Source organism: Platalea leucorodia, assembly GCF_965183815.1.
Source record: "Platalea leucorodia genome assembly, chromosome: 4".
Lineage (NCBI taxonomy): Eukaryota > Metazoa > Chordata > Aves > Pelecaniformes > Threskiornithidae > Platalea > Platalea leucorodia.
This window is the reverse complement of record NC_138826.1, coordinates 38,817,369-38,839,298: the sequence shown is the minus strand read 5'-3', so window position 1 is coordinate 38,839,298 and position 21,930 is coordinate 38,817,369. Positions and strand designations below refer to the sequence as shown.

Genomic DNA, 21,930 nt, shown 5'->3' with positions numbered 1-21,930 from the left:
TACTATGAAGAGAGGCAGCGAGACACGTTTCAAAGGAAACTGGATGCAGGAGTGTTGCAGTTCAGTTCAGCGGTGCGTGGGCTGCTGTGGTGTCTCTGGCTGGGCTGGAGGGGAGGAAGCAATGCCCTTGGCTGTACCAGAATACATTCTTACCGGCATGACTGACAGATCGAGTTCACAAACATGAAAGACATGCTCTGACACGTGGGTTTCATTGACTGAGAGTTAGCAAGGGTGGGAAAGGTGTGTGCACATGCCACCATGGCCTGAAAGAATCCCCTCCCAACCTCCTAAAGTAAAATTAACCTGAGGAAACAAAGCATGTCTCAACGGTGTGAGAAAGCCGCCTTTTTTACTTATTGCTCCGGTGTCACGAGTCCAGATTTTTACCATTGCTCAAAAGGTTTTTCACCTGCAACGAATCCTAATGGTGGCAGTCAGTGATACATTCCTGTTCCCCCTTCAAGTATCTGTACTGATGGCTTTGCAATCTTGGCATTTGAACTCTGACCAAGTAGGCAGAAAGGACTGTCAGCCTCAATCAGCAGCAGATCAAACATCCTTCCATCCATCTCTATGACTAAGCTTTCCTCGACCAGACTGTCTCTTTCTTGCTCTCCCTCCAGAGAAGTGATACCATTTCATCAGTAACACGAGACCAGCTCTCCAGGCAAGCCGCAGGCTTTTGGGACAGGGTAAAAGGCACTGTGCCTTTCAGATTTTTTTCTCTGTTGGAAGTGCAGTCCTTTCTTGCAGCAGTTCCTCTCACCTTTGCATTATCTGGGTTCTAATATGCTTGTACGTAGGTTTTGCTCTTCCGCTCTCTACCACCAGATAGCTCTGTTCTCTCTTCCTTGGGATGGAAGTAACACTGTCTTACTGGTGGGGAAAATGGTGCCTCTAGAGATGTTTTTAGTTGCTTAGATATCTCAACGGAGTAGCAGCCCACTTAACATTTGCAAAAAAAATAGGATGTTTTATATGAAACTGGAAGATTGAATGGGAAGGGAAACAGAAGAAGGGGAGAGCATACCAGCAGTGGCTTTTTTTCTGTTTTTTTGATAGTTCTTCCAGATCCATATAAATGTGCACACTGAAAGGCCCCACTGTCCCTTTATTTTTCTCTGGAAAAACTGTGCATTTGATATCCATCCAAGATGGATAAAATGGAGGAAAATGGGACACAGGTGCCAGAGGCTCACTGTTCTGTTGCTTGCTGCGCAACAGCAGCAGCTGGTCATAGTAAGTTTGATGCTTTGGGACTAAGAATTTTATTGTACATTTAGTGCAAGTCATGGGATCTCATAGGTGATCCACTGTACGTGGAATTGTCTGAGGATGATCAGTTTAGAAATGCCTTTGTAGGTCAATGTATCTGAGTGCAAGACTGCCATCAGTCTGGTGCTATCCTCACAGACTTTGCCTTCAGTAACTTTGGAAGCTTTTGTATCGAGGTTTTCTAGTTCTGGTAGAATCACAGACTTGATGAAGTCGTGGCTAAGCCGGCTGGGAAGTTTGCTGCTTAACCCACTCACAAATCAGCTGGTGAGCAATGGCCTGTTTGGGAGGGAACCAGGGTAAAAAACTACCATCGTCTTGCTTTGAAGATCTGGGGTCTCTCTTGAGACCCTCCACGATTTCCTCCAGACCAAACCAATGGGCCTCCTCTAGTTCCAGGCTGTTCATACTGATCTGGAAAGAATTGAGAGAGTACCAATTCCTTAAATCAGATTTAAATGTGGGCAGCAGTGCCTGGCTTGTTCTTGCACCCACAAAGATACTATGCTAGAATGCCCAGAGTGCTTTATTCATGCCTGAATTAAGTGCTGATGCCAGTACAGGAAAGGACATTACTATCCACCAGTGCTTTGTTCTCTTGGTTTCCTTAGGGAAGCCACAAATCAGGTAGCCCTATTCCATCGTGGCACTGGCCTGCAAAGTACCAGGGGCTGAGCACAGTAATTAACATGGCAGAATCTGCATGTTCTATGGCAAATAGATATAAATACTAGAGAGCACCTGCTCTGCAAAGTTCAGAGGAAAAAAATATAGGGGTGCTGGGCTCTGGGCTTATATTTATACAGTGATCTGTGCAAAATCTGGCATGTTGCAACAGAAGAAACGATTATTTTGAAGTTTGTTTTTCACTTGTAGAGAAAGCCAATGGAAAACTGCATTTAGAGAGGATCTGATGCTGTACAAACTAAAGTCTGTGGACTGAAAGAGATTTTGCTGTGTAAGGTGGGCAGCAAAATGCCTCGGGGGAACCTGAGTCTGCTCACCTCAGCCTGCTGTGCTCTCACCAAGGCGTGACAAGCTATCATTAAGCAGCTGCTGGGAAAGGGCCAATGCTGAGAAGCTGAGTACCAGAGTGATTCCACCTCCAGGCCCACCTCTTCTGCCACCTCTCGTCGGACTGTCTCCTCCACGTTTTCACCTAGAAGCAACCAAGGTTAGGTAAGGACGGCCTGGCCTCAGGGCAGCAAACCGTGGCAAAGAAAACATAGGCACAGTCATTTCTGAGGTGTTCTAGCCCTGACTGCTCACGCACACGCAGGAGCTCCGACTGTGCTGGCCTGGAAACACTTGTCAGCAGGATGCTCAATTAAATTAATCAACAATGGTTACCTCCCTTAAACAGAGGCATCAGAGACATTTTTGGCTTTGTCTATATACAGCTGGTGGACAGAACAATACTGTCTCTCTTCATCATTTCCCTTTTTAAGCCATTTTCCCTCCTGTAACAAGAGGTCTGTAGTTTTTCTGCTGAGCTAGACTGCACTAGACACAAAATGGAGTAAAAAAGTATCCAGTGTTCTAACCTGGGGAGTCTTATACTTGTATTTACCGTCAGGGACTAGAGCAAGTGATATACACCCATAATTCCCATTCTCTTCAGCTGCATACAGCTATTTTGAATTCTGTCTGAATGGCAACACTAATCTATTTAGATCCAGTATGTTTTTCCCTGATATAATCTATCTTTCTGTCCTCCTCTGTGAACAGGCATTGGTTTGCTTCATGTCCCATCCTTCTGCCCCCATGCCCTGCATGTCCGAGGACACCGTGCTGGATCAGAGACCACCTTACCCACGTCACAGAAGCCTGACAGAGCGGTGTACATCCCCTGGGGAAATGAGGGCTGTCGTGCGAGGAGGCACCGGCTCCCATCAGACACCAGGGTGATAACCACTGGAGACATCTAGCAAATGCATCAAAAAGCAAAGCAAGGAGTTCAGACCAAACGAGTAAGTGTAAATTGTTGCTTTTCCTAGCTGGTTGGGGGTCACTGGATGAACGCTAAAGACAAAGTACCCAGCTACATGCAAAGCACTCCTGCTGCCTTTTACAGGTTCCCCTCCATGTGTCCCAGCAGCACTGGCTTGTCACCACAGAGACCCTGTGTTGCTTACCTTGGCTGTTCAGGTGCTCACCTGCGGATAGTAAGTTATTCCGCTGCCGTGGCAGACACGCTTGCTGCCAGCTACGTTTTTCTGAGTGGGCTGCCCAGTTTTGCTACAGTACTGGTGGGAATCGTGCCACCGGAGAAGGGACTGGGCCTGCAAACACCAAGAGAGAAACACAAATCTTATTTATACATGGGGCAAAGAGATGGTTCAGAGCAGTCTCCCTGAATGATACTTTGCTGTCTTCTCCCCAGCATGCAGTCATGTGGATAAACTCTGATTACGTCTGGAAGCCACAGAAAGGTAAATTACGTATGGGGACTGCTTTGAAAAATGGCAGACTCTGCAATCGATGTTTCATGCTTCTTGCTTTAGGATCCAAATTTGAGCATGTTCGGGGGAGGTGGGGAGGAGTTGTTCTTTATTGGGATATACTGGAAGTAGTAATGGGAAATGAACTATTCTAAGGAGTCTCCAACCCTGAATACCTGCTTGAAAAATAGCCCAAGCACCACAAACATTATAGAGCAGGAAAAGAAACATGAGCTATTTCTACTTATGGGTCAGGACAGCTGATTTTCACACACAGGTCTTTTCTTAGGACCTCCAAAGATACAGCATCTGCAGAGTAACAGCTTATAAGTGAGTAGTTTTAAAAGAGCAGCTCTGAGAGAAGATCTATAAGTTCATTCATGAAATTCAGTTTGCCTAGAAGATTACAGAAAAATAGTGCCTGATAGTTGTTGAGGACAAACTGGGATTGCTATGTCTACTGATAAGATCAGTATGTTTCACACTGGACATACAGCAGGTTGGTGCTAAATGGCTAATTACTGTCGTCATTTTTAAACCACTTGTCTGTTTCTCTTTCTGTTGCAGCTTGCTTTTGGGATCACAAACGGGAAAACTGCTGTAATTTATAGTGTTTGTACCTAGGTCACTGAAAGGGTACAGTAGGTACTTCCACAATATGTATTACATCATAAAACAATATGGGAGACAAGGAGAAGGGTTGATGCTATAAACTGCAACTTCTTAAAGTAAAAAATCCTGTACAATACCAAAGCCAGCAAAGGAGAATCTTTCCCGTCCACTACAAAGAGAGCCTTTCGTAAGTCAGTAAATGATCCCTGGAGTTCAGACTCAATGGCTGATTTCTCCAAGGCTCCTGTTTAAAAAAACAACAATAACAAAAAATCTTTGATCTCACAAATTGTGGTTATTATCCCAACTTTACGCCCTTCATTGTTCCGGTATACAATTTCTGGAAGTTCCCATGGAAGTGATATCACACCAGTGCTAATATTCCCAAATGTTAAGTGACCTGCCAACAGCCCACCTTTACTAACACAGCAGTGCAGTTCTGTGGCTCTGACCTGCCATGCTCATAACAGCTCCTACAGAGACTCAACTGAGTCCTCTTTGGCAGTAAATGTTCGCCCAGCAAGGACTAGGGATGCTGCCTAGGCAGCATCTTCATCTCAGTGCATCAAACGCGATGCTGACACAGATGAAAGAAGAGTCATCCCAACCTAAATCCAGGGCAAAATGTGGTACGTGCTCGTCTGAACAACCGATCAGCACTGACTTCTCTATCCACTGTTCAGTCTCTTTGAATTTCTCCAGGATCCTTTTCATCTCTAAACAACAGGGGAAATGGGAAGAAAAAACTGTGATGAAAGCAAATTCATACAACCATGATGCTCTCTCTGGATCTTCAAGGGACATGCAATCTTTAATATCCAATCTTTAGATTGGATATTAGGAAAAATTTCTTCACTGAAAGGGTTTTCAAGCATTGGAACAGGCTGCCCAGGGAAGTGGTTGAGTCCCCATCCCTAGAGGTATTTAAAAGATGTGTAGATGTGGTGCTTAGGGACATGGTTTAGTGGTGGACTTGGCAGTGATAGGTTAACTGTTGGACTTGATGATCTTAAGGGTCTTTTCCAACCTGAACAATTCTATGATGCTGTGATTCTATGATCTTGGCTCAAGGCAGGGTGCTCATGTGAGAGAGGGGACCAGACAAGTGGTCCCACCCAGATGGAGGCCAAAAGTCTGGCTTTCCTCCTAGCTGTTGGAAGTTTTGACCATGTCAAGCTAAAGGTGCAAATGTTGTAATGCTTGGGGAGCAGCTGTCCATTCTGCTTCTGTCCTATACCAGCCAATCTCGTTCTCTCAAAGAAAACTTTTCCTGCATTACACCAAATAACCTTTGTCAGTTAGACCTTGCTTATTTTCCTGCCAGCCCTTTTTCTTCAAAAGGCATGGTCCCAAATGTTTAAAACTGATCATCTCAAAAGAGATCAGGTATATGTTGATACCGTATGGGTGTGAAGAGCATGAGCTTGTGTCCGCATGCCACAGTTTTAACTCTAAATAGTCTTTGGTTGTTAACAAATAGCGTGCTGCATATAGCAGGACGTTCCTGCACAGCTTGATAGATTTTCAACCCCCATGTAAGGGGTTGCTTATTGCAAATGACTCTGTATCATTTCAGCTGTGTGATCCAGGAGGTGTTTCTGGACACCTGCTTACCTGCTGCACTGAGCTGTGGTACCAAATATTTCTTTCCAACCTTCTGCAGGAAGGGGGAGAGATTGTGAAAGAGGTAGAAAGTTCCTGAGGTCTGGGCTTGTCTACAAAGACTATCATCTTCCTTTAGCTCGTTTAAGTATCTGCAGTGAGAAATGAATTGGGAAGACGAATTCAAGATCATGTTGAGATTACCTGCATTATGCTTATTTGGACACATTTCTTTTGCACAGAGAAGGGGGGCTGAATGGACAGTACAGATTTTACGTATTCCACATGCTTCTAGAGTTTTCAACAGCTGAGTCTACTCTTTGGTGGGCTGTAGCCTCTAGCGAAGGTGCTGTGTGGCAGAAAATATTGCAATTCTTACTACCACACAAGTAGCCTCAAGTTCTGGACATCAGAGAAGATCAGTAACCCAGTCTCTTAATGCAAGAGGTCTTCTTTATAGACGTGATCATTTGTGTGCAGGAAACCTTGATCTTCCCTTTTATCCCCCCAATCTGGATGGCTCCAAGTCCTGTTTGGCAAGGCTACTGAGCACTTCGGATGTTGAATACGCTTCCCATCAGGCTACGTGCATCACTGCAGGGTGCGTTCTACCTGTCACGCTGACGTGAGGGGTGAAGACCAGGCTGAAGCCCAGCTGGCTGGGGCCTGAGTTAGGAAAAGCAATCATTGGAAAAAGGGTGTCAGGATGTGCTTCTTTCAGACTTTTTGAAATAGTATTTAAAACGAGGTGAGCAGCATTACTTCAAGTCTGCCTCGTATTTTAAGAGATCTTTAGCTAGGACAGCAGGCATCGGCATTCATTAACAGAGCTTCAGCCTGAGAGAAGCAGTTCTTATCAGTGACAAAGGGAGTGGAGGGATTTTGACTGTTATCATTTACAGAGCTCACATAGCATTACTATACTATTGCTGAACTGTTAAAAAGATTAACCCCCGGGTTAGATTTAGGTAGGGCTGCTTGTGACAGTAGACAGAAGAGTGCCAAATTCTGGTCTTCTCACTGTACAGAAGAATCAGATAAGAACTTACCTCATTTTTCTAACATAGGTAGAGTGTAACCTGCAGAAGAGAGAGGAAGCTCTTCTATACACCGCTTGATAAATTGCAGCCATAACCAACACCTACGGGTAGCTGTCTCTGCCTAAAAAGAGAAGCATAGAATATAATGCAGCAGCCCTACAAAGTTAAGTTTGATTTAAAAGGTGCAATAACCCACTGCTACCAGAAATCCCCCTCTCACAGGGTCTGCAGAATGCTGGCATCTGCTTTCTAAAATTATCACTTTGGTCTTAGTCTCTCGTCACACATCAAACCCAGTTTCAGGCAATTCTTAAGACTATTTAAAGATACCTCAGTTTGCATCTGTGAGTGTGCACAGAAAGTCTTACAGAAATCGCTGTAAGACTAGGTTCAATGCTCCTGTCCTAAACTCCTGTATCCCTGGGGAAAAGAGCAGGGAAGGTGGCTGCTCTCTTGTTTGTTTCCTACACAGTTGTAGTGGCCTCGATCCAACTGGACATCCTATTGCAGCACACAGTAGATCTGTGGGAAAGGCGCTGATGCCAGAAGAGAATGAAAGACAAAATATCAGCTGCGGAAGAGAATTCCCCGAGTTAGACAAGAGACAGCAGTTGCAGCTGAATTGGATCATCTCCAGCTATGAATGTTTTTTTGTGCCAAAGGATCCTACCACATTTTCAGCCCAGGCAGTCACAGACTGCAGTCCGAACTCAGCTTCAGGATGTCAGAAAATAGCCAGAAACGCTACCATCTCTAGCGCTCATTGGAAATAAAAATGAACTATGATTCATGGTCCTTAACGATTATTTTGAATATTTCACTTTTCAACCATAGAACTGGAAGCCCTTTAAGGAGGAAGTTATGTTTGCTTTGATTTACAAACACATAAGCAGTGCCAAAGAAGAGTCTGTGAGTCCTTCCTTTCGGTAAAGGTCAGCGATGGCTCCTGAGCCTGAGTGGTGCCTGAGCAGAGGCTCCTATCTGTACGTGGAGGCAGTTTCTGTAGCCAGCAGCGTGGAGGCTTTGCCTTGCGGCTTCTGACATCTCTGCCTCTTTCCCGCTGTCTCAGCTGAGGGTGGCCTTCACCGGGATGACCCCTGGGGAGACGGGGGAGCCAAGCATGTCGTGGAAGCCACTGGGGAGAGCATCGGCGTCCCTGCTTGGCGCTTCAGCCACAGCAGCGGGAAGTCGGCACGCTGCCGACGGGCTCGGGCAGACACATGGGAGGATGGCGACTGTTGCAGAGACCGTGTCTGAAACGATTTTGTCGTGCGATGATTACGTGTCCGTCGCTTCTCCACCCCCACGTCTTGCATAGCCCGGTGTGTGAAAATCTCCGGCACGGCAGCCAGCACTGAATCGAGGAGTTTACAAACAGCTCTGCACTTTGCTCTGGAACGAGCAGCAGGATGGGACCGGCTGGGGACCAGAGGAATAGCTTGTACCTGGAACCATGAAATGTATGCAGGCGTTTAACCCCTTCCTTCCTAGGAACCGCAATGCCAGATTTTGGTTAGGATCACTGAAAACTCTGAGACAGTAAAAGCTTGATCTCGGGAGGCCGGCCCAAACTCCCCTGTCTTGCCTGTAAATCTCACCTAGGCTGTACAGCCGGCAGGAGGTGGATCTAGGCCCGCACCCCCCACACGTTCTCCCCACTTACTGTGCTCTGTGCAGAAGGATTGCTGTCTCCAGCAGCAGGGATCAGCTACCAGAGTCCCACCTTGACCTCCGAAGCACTGCTCCGACAGCACAGAGCGGAGCAGCTGCCTTACGGGGCCCGAGTCGCTCCTGCCCCACTGGGAGGGCTGGGAAATGTAGTTCTGCACAGGCTGCTTGCAAGCCCTTGGCAAGGCTAGATGGCTGACTCTCTGCTCTGGATTTTGATTAACTCCTGGAGTCAGTGAGGCTGCCTGAGAGTAAACTCTTTTTTTTCCCCACACCTGCTTCATTCTATCAGAAACCCACATGCTGTATTTTGCCAAGCAGAAGTTATTATGAGAACAACGCTGCTGCGGTAATTTGAGCTGTTGTTAGCAGAGGAGTTTGTTCCTGGTAGTTTCTTTTTGTCTTCCCCCCCCCCCCCCCCAAGCTTCTGTTTTTTTGTATCGGTAACACAAGAGCATTGTTTAAAGTTAAGGACCATATGTCCTCAAACAGGAAAATATGCCAAGAGCTGTATATATCTAAAGCACGGACCTCTTCAGTGTTCAAGCACCCAAACCCGGAGTTAAATTTGCAAGTGAATAGCTCTGATTAGAAAGCGTGCTTTGCCAAGACAGATGTCAGAATAATGACAAATAGTTTTCATGCCTTTATAACTGAACAAACAGATTCCTCTCAAGTACTGAAAACATTATTCTGGGCTGGAACCTACCTGCCTATATTTAGCACAAAGAGAATTTTATAAACATATGAAAGTAAATATTTTCAGGGTAGCTTTTTGCTTTTTCGTTATGAATTGAGACATTCTAATCGAGAATTCACGTCAGGTAATTTGAGAGCATAGCTTGTAAAAATAATAAATAGAATATGCAGGGAAATAGCACTCTTGTTACCAGCGTTACTTACAAGTTTAGGTTTAATTATGCTTGACTGCTATTTGTGTGCTTCCTGAAACAGAGCAAGCCCAATCTTATTAATCCACTAGCCTAATTGGATTAATGGACAAAACACATCTTCCCTTAATAAGATAAAGGATTGAAATATAACCTCTAAGGGAAGTATCCACCCTGCTGTTAAAACAAACTAACAGATTTATTGACCCTAACTGCCCCCAGAAATGGATCTTGCAAGAAGAGCTGGCTTTAGAAGGAAGCAGCTGGGGGGGATACTTTGGACCTCAAATCTTGGGACAGCCTCTCCACCTTGTTCAGCCCAAAGCAATAGGTCATTTGGCAAGTGCACCCCTATCCACGTGAAAGATTAAAAGCCAGAGCACTATGCTGCAGCGTAAAGACTCCTTTGAAGGCAGTGCAGTGCTGTAGCCTCTCGTTGCTATATGCAGCTGAAAAAAATCATGGATTCACCCCCATCACGTACACCTGGCCTCTGTGCTGTGCAAAGACAGGCAGAGAAAATAAGATTAGAGTCACTTCTGTGACTGATCTGACTGGTAGGAAGCCATGCAGTCTATGAGAGATTCCTCGTGCCTTCTCCAAGGGTCTATACGCCTGCTCATGATTGCACATTGTCCACTTAAATATTTCTGCAGCACATAAGCAGGGGAGATTATTTTGAAAACGACAGAGGCTTTCTCACCATTTATTCACGTAATTATTTAAGGAGAACAAATATCAGTTGTTACTTTGGCACTGGGTTGCATCTTTGTAAGTATTTTTGAGCTGGGCTGTTGAGCTGTGTGAATTGCATCTATAAACTGTTCTTTGTCCCCTGCAGATACTGTACTCCATGCGAGACGCAATCCTGTGAGTGAAGTGAAGGCCTGGCCATACAAATGCATCTCTGACAGCTTCCTGTAGCTTACTAATTTGAGCTTTGGCAGGGCACCAGAGGAAGTGAATCCCTGAGACTCTCCTGATGCAAGAAGAGCAAACAAAAGGAGCAGGCAAGGAGGGCATAAGCAGTGGGAACAAATAGTTGTGATCTCTTACATGGACAAGATTGCAAAATAGGCAAATCTTTGGTCCTGTGTTGCTAAGATTTTTTTTTTTTTTTTAAATCTGGGTTTGTAAAATACTCATATTGGTATTAGCAGTTGGTAAAAGATTTTTCAAGTCAAAGAGGTGGCTGGAAAATGTAATTCTAGGCTAATAGCGGTTATACTAGTCATCTTGCTTTTTCTTGCTGTTCTGTGTCTTCCCAGCTGCCCCCAATAACCAGAAACAAGTATTAGAATTGCTAACAGCTGGCCCTTGCAAAACAACTGTTAATTGCTTTAAGTACATAAAACTAGCAAAATCCTGTTGGAAACTTACGGTCAAGCCACAAGAAACTTCTTGGTTAAAAAAAAAAAAAGAAAAAAAATTCCTTTTTTAGGAAGACACCAAGGAAAGACAAACCACTTCTTTAAAGAGAAAGTTAATGAGTAGTCTTTCCCTCTATCATTAAATTTTAGATGCAAACTAACCAAATCTGGCCTTGCTCTAAAGTTAGACTTGTAGTGTATGTTATGTATATGAGGGACTCCTACAGTTTCTCATACTCAGGGTGGGGACCTTGAAAGACAGAAGCTGTCTAATTGGATACTGCTGATGACATTCTGTGCTCCTAAAACTTGCACAGGTGTAGAGGAGACACCTTAACATCTGAAAGGCATTTTAGTAGGATTTGCTCATTGCAGCTTATTGGGGTAGTGTGTGTGTGTTTTGTCTTTTCCTCTCTCTGCTGCTGGTGGTAAGGGAAGATCCTCAAACTCTGGTACTGATTTGCTGCGCTGCACAAAATAACTGATGATACAGGATCCAGTCTCTTGACTGCAGGTAATGACTTTTTTGGGAGCAGACCAGCATTGACACACAAGCACCGTTTGATGAACGTGTGTGAAACTAGATGAGGCTGCTTCTCTTTACAAAGGGGTAAACCTAAGTTGTTAAGACACTTTAAAAAGTGAAGCAGTACTGTGAGCTGGCTCAGTATGATATAAAGATGACTCACCCGTGTCTTAAACACTGCATGCAGGTCACGGCCCCTTGTCTCTAAAAGGACACTGAAGAACTGGAAAAGGTTCAAAGAGGACAACAAGCATGATCAAAGACTTGGAATACGGCCACTGCAAGGACCTAGGTAGGCTCTGATGCTTCAGCCTGCGTAAGGGATAGGTACCAACTGTTTTGTGCCTCTTCCCATGCAGGAACCTGGTTAATCAAATATAACTAGCTGGAGCCACGTTCCCAGTGAACGAGTGGAGCTGGTTTTCCATGCCCTGGCTAAGGGATGGTGCAACTGCTAGGTAAAGGATGTTGTGGATGCAAAACAGTTCTAGCTTAAGAGAGAAATACTTAACAGAGAACTCTGCTGAGGGTTGCTAAATAGGTGGACCACGTCAGGCTGAGAACATCCCTAAGTTAAAAGCGTTTGGAGGCTATGACAGTATTCTAGGCAGCATGGGCTAAAAGCAAGCTTTGGTGTGAGCCACTACAGTTGTGTTCTTATGAGGCCTTTTGTGCTTTGTTTTTCTTTTAGGGGGACCTTTTAGTGTCCTTCAGCTTAGAACCTATGGAGTGCTTCTACAGGATTGCTCAGAAAAGGAAGCATGTTGTTAGGCTTGTGCTTGCTACAAAGGAGTCAGTGCTTCTGCTAGAAAACACACCGGGCTCTGCAGATCCTAAAGAAAGTCTGAAAGCCACTTGTTCTGCTGCATTTCTCTCTCAAGAAGCGTTCCTGTTGCACTTGTTCTTAGAGATAGGAAGTGCTTCTTAACAAGGTGCTGACATAACAAATTGCTTTGCTAAGGCCTGCTTGAAGCTGCCCAACCCCATCAGCGTTTGACAGCAGGTGATAATGCACAAGTCCAGCATAGAGCAGTTTACAAACAATCTTTTAATGCAACTGGAACGTCAGTGACTGTGCCAGAGTTGAGGAAGACAGGAGAAAATAAGTACTCTCTACCTAACCAACAGAAAGCACCGATAAGGGGTTCATGGAGCAAGATGATGCCATGACTATTGGAAACAGCTCTTGATTTGACTGCTTGGTAGATGTCAAAATCCTGGGCTCCTTTTAGCAGAAATTTCTTTGCCTTCAGCCCCATGCTGAAACTTGTTGTTGTTCTCCACTGTCTGCCTTACTTTCTAAAAATATCAGAATAGTGCAGAAGATGATGAGAAAGCAGTGAATCTCGCTAGAAAGAATCTGAATGCCTCTACAGTGCATGAGGTTTTGCCAAATCTATAGAAGCTGCTGTTAAATCTCTGGCTAGATATTATGGACTCTTTGGATAATAGGGCTTTAACTAGATGCCTCAGCTAGAAGCTTGGATATCATTCCAGTGTTTCCTGCTAGTTGTAGGAGTTGTATTTCTGTTGGAAGACGACCAAAACGAGAGGAAAGGAAGGCTTATTTTTTGACGGATAGTTCCACTAAAAACTGGCCTTCTTCCTGCTCTGGCGCAGCAGCACTCGCAGTACTGGCGATGTAGTTGGACAAGAAATGACTAAATTCACTTAATGTTGTTGTTTGTTTCTGAGATGAGATATGGCATATCTCTTAGGCTTCCCCAAAATGGGGCACAAGACCTGATGTTGTGATGCTTGCTCTTCAAAAGACGTTGCTGAGGGAGTTGAAGCTGAGGTAACAGTTTAGGTATAGGGAAGAAATCTTAGTTATAGATTTTGCTGCAACCTCCAGTTACCTCTTAGGAATGAGGTGGTTTTAAGCCAGTTGAAATTAACCCTGCTAAAGAATGTGCGTTAGAAGGGGATTTTGACCCATTGTGTCTTTGCCAGCACTCTGTAATTGTTGTTGTGAAAGCTTCCCAGCTACGGGTGACCAAAAATGTCTGTCTTAAAAGAAGGAAGATCACAGGCTGGCTAGGCTAGTAAGGAGATGATTCTTTATTTGAAGCCCACGTCTAAAAAGAAAGGAAAAATTGCTTATGAATGTCTCTGATTCTAACTTAATTGCTGGAACTACAATGAACAAATAACTAGCTTATTTATGAACTCCTAAAAAACAAAGAACAGTCAGCATAGATCCGTCATGGCAAGACACATCCAAGCAGCTTCACGTCTTTCTGTGCTAGCCAAGAGCTCTTGTGCGCCAGAGAGGGGTGAGAGGTGATACGCTTTGTGATACGGCTTTTGATACCGCTTTGCAAGATGCCTTTGGGACAGCAAAGTTTAGATGAAAGCCCTGGAAGGAGAGGCTGCTTAAAGGTACTGTCAATCTGGAAACATCTTTACCTGGGCTTTGCAGAAGACTGGCAAAAGTATTGGCTACCAGCAAGGACTTGGGTGATAGAACAGAAACGTAGCAGATGACACCAGCCGGAGAGCCGGAGGTGCAAGGCTGGTTTAGAATCAAAAGCATCAATAGAAATTAAAGCACCAGTCGGAGATAAATGAGACTCAGTAAGAGTGAGGAGAGCTGGCTAGCCAGCCTGCTCCAGAAATGAGAATCTAGGCAGATGATACTAAATTGTGCATCCAGCATGAATCACCGACAACATGCTGTTGCGGTCAAAAAGCAAATGCCGACTGGCATGTCTATTCAGAAGTGTCGGCCGGGAGCTGCAGAAGCCATTGGCGAGACCTCGGCAGGAGCACGGGGCCCTGGCCTGGGCTCTGCCCTCCAGCAAAAACCCGTCTCCTCGGGGGAGCTGCCGGCAGCGACCCCCGCGGCTCCCGGCATTTTGGGCCTTTTCTGGGAACTTTTAATCCAAAAATGCCACTTTTGGCTTAATACTTCTGCCAGTTTTTATTGTCCTGGTGGAGGTTCCGATTTTCATCTCGCTTCTTTCCCCCGCCCCGTGATTAAACAGGCGGAACGCGGACGCTCCGGCTGCCTCCTTGCTGGCGGTGCCCGGCGGCTGCGCCCCCCGCCCGGGCGGCGGGGGCGCCCCGAGGGCCGCGCGCCGGCGGCGCCCACGTGGAGCGGCGGCGGCGCCTGCGCAGTGGGGCGGCCGCCGCTGTGACCGAGCTCACGTAGCGCGCCGCCCGCCCGCCCCGCCCCCCCGCCTCGCGCGGGACGGGGGGGCGTGGCCTGGGCGCCTATAAAAGCCTCGGCGGGGGCCGGCCGCGCGCGGTCGGTTGCGCCACGGGGCAGCTCGCGGCGGTCCGTTCCCGCCGCCGTCCCCGCCGCGCCCTGTCAGCCGCCGCCCCCTTCCCTCAGGTGAGGCCCGGCCGCCCGCGCTTCTCACCGGTGAGCGGCGGCGGCGGCGTGTGGGTGGGTCGGGGTGTGAGGGGAGCGTCGGGGTCCGGGCGCCGCGGCGGCCGCTGCGTGGGCGGGGGTGGGGGCGATACGTGGCAGCGCGCCGCCGCCGCCGCTGTCCCTCCCGGCGAGGGGCCGGTGCCCCGGCCCTCCCCGGCCGTTACGTAACGGGAGCCGGCAGCCTCCGGAGGGGGGCGGGAGGGCGCCGCCGCGCCGGCAGGCAGGGCCGCGGGGGCCCGCCCGCCTGCCTTCCTCGGGCTGGTAGACCAAACGCTGTCGCCTCCTCCTCCTCCTCCTCCTTACGGGAGCTGCAGCCGTGCGGCCCCTTTTGTGCGCCCGGCGTTTAAACGTGGCCGCCAGCAGCTCGGAGCCCCCCGCGCCTCGGCGCCCTCCCGCCCGGCTCCCTCCTGGGGGTGCGCGGCGCAGGTGGGCTCCCGCCCTCAGCTTCGTGGCAGCCGCCGGGAGCCGGCCGGCCGGCATCTCTGCAGCCGGGGGCTGCTGTTGTTGGGGCTGAGTAAAAGGGAGCTGATGGCTGGCGTGTTTGTGCTGCCCTTGGAGTTTAAGAGCTCTCGGGCACCGAAACGATTTCATGCTTGGGTGGATGAAAAGTTACCTTGCATAAGGGCTGAAGGGGCTGCAGCAGTTGTCACACGCTGTGTGTGTAACCACGGCCGCCGTGTGTAGTGGTTACATCGTGAGGAATAAGGCTTGTCTTGGTTTCCCTCTCTTTCTACTACTTTCGGTTGGAGTCAGCCAATTGCGTCGTGTAAAAGCTATCTTGCATCTAACTTTGCCCTAAGCTATACCTTTGAGCAGGTATTGTGATAGGACCTAACCTGACTAGAAGGGAAAACTCCAACATGGAGTCTTGACAGTTCTGTTGAATGAAGAGAAAATAAAAACTTCAGATGTGCTTAGAGTAAATCTTACAGTTTCCTCTAAGCATATCCCTATTTTCAGGTAAAGATACTTCAGGGTCACAGAGAGAAGGTATCGAAAGGATTGCCCGGCACTCAGTTTCACACATTCTGCTGAATTCAGTAAGAGGAGTTACAGAGGTGCTCAAGCGCTTAAGTGATCTCCTACTTTTGATATGCAAAGATTCAGTGCTTAAGGTTTTAGTAAATGAAAAAAGCTATCAGTTACAACAAGTAGATAAATGTTAAATGTAGCTTCTTACAATGCCAAAGGCTATTCAGCTAAGCATGCAAACAGTACTCTGGCAGGGGTGGAAAGTAAAGGTAATGACTTGCCAGTTTGTTTGGGAAGTGGAGGCCTGCTTTTAGGGTAAGAGATGTCCTCTATCTTACTGTTCTGCACCCATTACTGCTTGTGGATCATTGTTGGATACATTTGAATGTCTTGAACCATACTACAAAGCATTTGGTTTGACCTAGAGTGCTCTGCACTGCTTTGTAATTACATGCTGACAGAATCAGTACTGATTTTTTTCTTTCTTTTTTTTTTTTTTTTTCTTCCCTCCTGGGACGCAAAGTAACAGGAATATGCCTAAATCTTGCCATGCTAAGAGTGTTAATTCTGCTATTTAAACTAATTTTGGCATAGGTAGGCATATCTCTTCTAGCTGTTAATTCATTTAGAAACTGAAGCAGCAGCACCATTTCATGAACTGCTGTCCAGTGGCAGTGCTGTCCTAAGCAGTTCCTGATCTGCGCTCTTCACATGGGCTGATACATCTGATTAAACAAAATCAGAAATGAGCGTATGGGGGAGGAAATCAGTGCCTCACCTCCCAGCAGAAAATAGCTGATGTGGATTATTAGTTCCCTTTGCTAATTCACTGTGTAGTACTACACATGACGGGTCATCTCTGGGCACAGCCGAGGTGGTAGTGTGGAGACAGGAGCTGCTGCAGAAACGTCAGCTGAAACAACAGGGTTAATGTATGCGTTAAGAGGTATGCATTGAGCCAGAAGAGAGTGAGGCTCTCTGACCTGTAGAGCTGTAAATGTTGCATAATGAATGGTTGTAAAATCTAGCATTTAAAGCTGTGATTTTGAGGCGTGCACGTAGATTAGAAAATAGCCAGTGCAGTTTGAAAAACATAAAGGATAGATAATGAGTAACACTGTGGAAGGAGTGAGGATAAATAGAGGTTTATGGGAGGAAAACTCTGCCTCCATGGTGGGGTTGATTAGATAAGGAAACTTTTTTTTTTTTGAAAGACAGTGGTCCAAACGAATATACTTGCTAAAAAAAAATCTTACTTGATAAATTGTGTCTCTTGAACTGAGGAAAGACTGTAAATAAAATCTGTGCTGAAACAGCATCTTTGCTGTCACTTGTGCTGTGTGTTTCTAGGCAGTGTTCTTGCGATAACTTCAGAATGACTGGCTGCTCCCCTCCAGCGGAGCAGGCTTCCTGCTACTGCAGAACCACCTGTGGGGCTACAACTTCAGCCTAAAAGAGCTCTTAGCTGTTACTGTTTTTCAGCTGTTGATGGTTAGGATTGTCCTGCTTTTTTTATAATCACTTTTAATATCTGAAAACATTCTATATCTCTCTATAGATACTCTGCTAATCCTTGAGCAGAAGGATAAATAGAAGGATAGCCTTCTGCTTGTTGTGTCTAGTAAGATAAGTGCTCTGCTCCATTGCCAGTGTTATTTGTCTTGGCTTAGAAAGTTAAAACAAGTGGGCTCGGAGGGGGCTGCGTCCATTCAGTCTTAGTCTGGAAGAAACCAAGCTAAAACTTGCTTCAGTTTCTTGGGTACAAATCTGTGTATGAACACGCCTGTTCTATAGTCAAACTCAGGAATATTGTCTTCAAGTTGGCAATAAATGACACTTAAAACACGTCACCTACTTGACTCTCAAATTGATTCTCATCTCTTATTAGATTATTATATTACTTGTAATATAAATAATCTTTTTATATATATATATATAACTTTGTCATTTGAAAGAAGCCTAAAACATGCCATGTTTTTTGTTAGCAGCAATTCTAGAAAATATTTCTTCTCTCACTGCTTGGATCTTAATTTTAAAACAGCCTTTAAATATAATGTGCTAGAGAACTTAGGGAACTGGATTCTGATGTTTCTGTCCTGTGAGAGTGTTAAGCAATGATGACAGCTAAATGTTCTTGGTACTTAATGCCTACTCTGGGAAAGTTCTTTCCTTTTGAGTAGTATTTCCAGTCTCATTGTGTCGTGAGACTAGAACTTGAGTTATTCTTGAGACAAAAGAGGTTTAGTGCAGTGACCAGCTATCATTTCTGCTATCCTCCCCCCGCCCCCCCAACTCAGCTCGGTTAACTGATTTTTTTCTTTTTTTTTTTTTACATATAGTCGGATACAGTAAGGATTGTGAGAGTGGACCAGTATTTAAATTAAAAGTTGAGGATCTTGGTGATACAGTTTGACTCCTGGCCTCACAGCAGACTTAATTTTGAATAGGTCACTTATTTCTTACCTAAATAAAGAAGCTGTTTTGGAATTAAGTTAGAGCTATTCCAGAATAATTCCATGTTGAAGTACACCCTCAGTTTCCATTTTCTGTCTTGTTTTCTGGATCCTGGTAAGCACCTGGGAGCTTGGAATTGGTAGTGAGGAGACTTGTATGATAAGCATCTTCAGTTAAATGCTTCAGTCTTTGGTCACCAGTTGGCGTGACCTTGATTGTTGTGAGGTTATATCGCTCTCCGTAGTTTGTCTTAACTTCACCTTTCCTTCTGCTTGCGTGGATGCTACATGCATGTCCGCTCTCCAGACTCTTGCAGGTTGTTTCTACTTGTAGGGCAGAGCTGAACTCTTTAAAAAGTCCTCAAAAAACCTGCCTCTAAGTTTCATCATTTGAAATGGCATTTGTTCTGTATCCCTACTGTTTGGGGAATCCTGTGCTGCGCTTGGCAGTATCATTTGTCTAATTGCTGTTTTGTTTTACTTGTATCTTCATGTTTGTTTGTTCTTCGCTATTTTTTGTGTGTTTTTTTTTTTTTTTTTTTCCCCTGCTCTGCCATGTTTTACTGTTTGAAAGCTTAGTTAAATATGCTTCTTATGGAAAGTCGGAAAGCTCCTCTGTTAAAGCTGTCAGCTGGACTCCCACTTCTGTATGTGGGTAGTGGATTCCCTCCTCTCTGAGATGCTCAGCTGCCATCTTTGTGTTTGTCTGAGGGACACGGCTGAGGAGGAGAGTCAGACTGACAGGAATAAAGTAGAAGGGATTTTCATCTTGTTTTGCTTCATGTCACTGACAGGAAGAAATTAAGCCTACTTATTTGGCAGCTTGTGCGTCTAAGAGATTTCCAGCATCTATCTTAACTGAGCTTTATTTTCTTTGATTTGGGAACCTGTAGCTGATCCTTCTGCCGTAGTTTTGAAAGCTGTGCTACTTAGCAACTGCTGTTAGGGCAGTGAAAGCTTGGCTGGCTGCTGCCTTGGGCTCTGTTTCCAACTCTCTGAATTCTGTCTGGGAGGGAAGTAATCTTGGGTGGCTGAAAGCTATTACGGGAGTCTGAGTCCCTGCAAATGATAGAAAATCTGGAGACTGCGAAAGGAAAGAAAAATGAAGTTGGAAGTGACCTCTGGACGTCATCTAGCCTAACCTCCTGTTTAAAGCTGGGTGAGCTTGGAGGTTAGGTTATGCTACACGTGGGCTTGTCCCATTTAGTTTTGAAGTTCTTCCAAGAATGGGAAACCGGCTTCTCTGGGCAACCTCTTCTAGTGCCTAACTGCTGTCACTGTGAGGAACTTTTTCCTTGTACCTGCCTAGAATTTCCCTTGTTGCAATTTGTGACCATTGCCACTCGCTCATTCTGCTGTATGCCTGTGAAGGTGTGAGGAGGGAATAGGGTTGCAGCTGCGTTCGGAGTCAGCCCAGTATTGGAGCAGGCTGTAAAGGCAGGTAGAGAAGAGGAAAAACTGTTTCCAACGCATGCTACTCAAGCAGGCTTTAAGGCATCATTCTGTTGTGCGAGGTGGAAGACTGTCACCAGAGCCGTAGGTGGAGAGGAGACATTGTTTTCATCACATTTCTGGTGTTTTTGTGGTTGGTTTGTGTTTTAGAAAGGTTTTGTCCTGATTAGTAGTAAAAAGTAAACTTTATGAAGCTTTCTTTGTGTTTTGCTGAGTGCAGTAAACAAACAGCTCAATGAATTCTGTGTATTGATAACGTTAGCAAATATTTATTGTGTAGTAGAACTGTTTGTGCTTTGTAATTGATTCACAGATGTATTAGCTTGAGTGCTGAAGGAGCAGGAGGCACTTGGGTTTCTGCAGAGCAAAATATGAATTGAGCAGGGTTTTTAGTAGGAGTGCAGGTACACATCAGTGTCCTTGAGCATGTGGATACAGCTTCTTTTAAGTAAAGAGTGAAATTTGCTGGCAAGAAAATTTGCTTCCAGGTGTGACCCATTAATTTACAGCAATTACTTAATTGGAACCCTTGTTTAATGAGACTGTCAGTCACAGAAGAGGGAGGTACAGATGTTGCCACAATCCCTAGTTTATGCTGAAAATTAGGTAAGTGTTACAGGCTGGCTAGAGGGTTGTTTATTTGTTCATTGTGTTTAGGGCTGGAGTTTCAGAAAAGGATTAAACCTATGCTGCTACCAGAAACAACAATTTTGCCTTCCTTTGCTGTCTTTGGCTGCCAGTTCCTGCCTCCAAATTGCCCTCTTGTACTGGCATGGATGTTACATGGCTATATAGTGAACTGTATCAGAATTGAACCAGTGTGAAATGAGCGTTTGAGGGGCATTTTTTTTTTTATTAGTTATGTTTGAAATAGTCTGATTTAGCTGGTTGCCTGGCTGCCTGTGGAGGGGATGAGCAAGCGAGGAGGAGGTGAGGAATGCCGCTGTGGACGGCAGGGCTAGTTTAGAGCATTGGTGAGACTGGGGCGCCCGACTCGACTGGGAAAAAAGCAGGACTCCAGGTTTCCCTCCAGATTTTTACTTTACAGCTTACTCTCTGCCAGTGAATGTGTCAGAATGTTTCAGCCCTTCAATTTTGGTCGTGCAGATTTCGGATGATTTACAAGAGTTGGAGATTGTGCTGCTTTTCTAGGCTCGTACGAGTTTCCTGTTGTTCCTGGTAGTGCCAGTGAAACTGTGCTTGCCCTGTCCAAGAGGCAGTCCATAGTCAGTAAATCTAAATCGGAGTACCGCTCTTTCTGTAGTGCTAGAGCTGCAAAGGAAAGGAGGGAACTGCTTCCTGACCCTTCAGGTGCAATATGAGAAGAAATCCTGCACTCTGGAGTCAAGGGAATGTTTCCTGTTAATACCTCTGCTTCTGGATGGGATGGTTTTTCTTTGGGTGTGACTTTTGCACTTTCCTAATTTTGTTTACCTTGTGTGAATGGCACACCTGGTTTTATGTTGTTTGCTACCGGTATTGTCAACTCAGTCAAAAGCATATTGCTTTCTTCCCTAAATAGGCCGAGCCACTTTGTGGCTGGACTTGCTTTGTGATGTTTTGTGTGTTTGTGGGTTTTTTTGTTTGTTTTTTTGTTTTTTGTTTTGGTGTTTTTTGTTGAGTGGATGAACTTGATAGTATGTATTTTAACTTGGTATTATGTTTTTTTTTCAGTGTTTGGTCTTGGGTTTTTTGGTACTTTTTGTGAAGCAGCTCTATCTGCAGTGTCTTAGATGTCAAAAAGATGGAGAGTGCTTGTGAAGACCCTGTCTCCGAGTTATTTTTTCTTCTATTGCCACACAGGGCAAAAGTATAAGAAAGTCTGCAGAAGGGCATCAGTCCTCTGTGAGAACTGCTCAAGCTTATCAAGATTCTGCTACCTCAAGAACTAGTGGCAGCCCCAAGACAATAAGCTGTCTCTTTTGAAGGTAGATTTAACGCTCTGCTGAATAGGGATATTTTAACTACTTTGTTTCTTTCGTAGGTACGTTGTGAGGTGACAGCTATTGAACTATGGCGTTCAACAAGATTTGGTATACCGTAGCCCTTGGACTTCTGTTGCCCTTTTCTTACGCCCATACGGACTTCTTCACTTCTATTGGTGAGATGTGCTTTGGTGTATATGCTGCATAGCCAAAAGAATTTCTTGATGGCTCTGAAAACTGATTCTGCAATGATGTGTTAATGGCATGCAAGGCTTTAATTGGTACAGAACTAAATGCACTTACTAGTTCATATGACCTTATTGAC

General features: G+C 45.4%; 2 protein-coding genes across 9 annotated transcripts in view; one reads left to right on the top strand and one right to left on the bottom strand.

Moving 5' to 3' along the window:
• Window positions 1-1,497: 1,497 nt before the first annotated feature.
• Window positions 1,498-7,065, bottom strand: NUDT13 (nudix hydrolase 13; the record flags this gene model as incomplete). Its single annotated transcript, XM_082308418.1, has 8 exons — window positions 1,498-1,692; window positions 2,283-2,437; window positions 3,091-3,202; window positions 3,435-3,560; window positions 4,469-4,575; window positions 4,940-5,047; window positions 5,946-6,085; window positions 6,983-7,065. The coding sequence occupies 8 exons, from the start codon at window positions 7,063-7,065 to the stop codon at window positions 1,498-1,500; spliced, it is 1,026 nt and encodes a 341-aa protein (XP_082164544.1).
• A 4,545-nt stretch (window positions 7,066-11,610) lies between these two features.
• The window catches only part of P4HA1 (prolyl 4-hydroxylase subunit alpha 1), a 37,713-nt gene continuing 27,393 nt past the window's right edge, over window positions 11,611-21,930 (top strand). For 6 of the 8 annotated variants that reach the window (XR_014227892.1, XM_082309371.1, XM_082309370.1 and 3 more), the window contains exons 1-2: window positions 14,676-14,764; window positions 21,665-21,781. Coding sequence is in view for 7 of the 8 variants with exons in the window: in XM_082309371.1 (XP_082165497.1) it covers window positions 21,694-21,781 (88 nt within the window). In the remaining variant the exon portion in view is untranslated. Of the gene's footprint in view, window positions 11,720-14,675; window positions 14,795-21,664; window positions 21,782-21,930 lie in introns of those variants that run through there. The other 2 variants (XM_082309369.1, XM_082309368.1) reach the window with 2 other exon arrangements.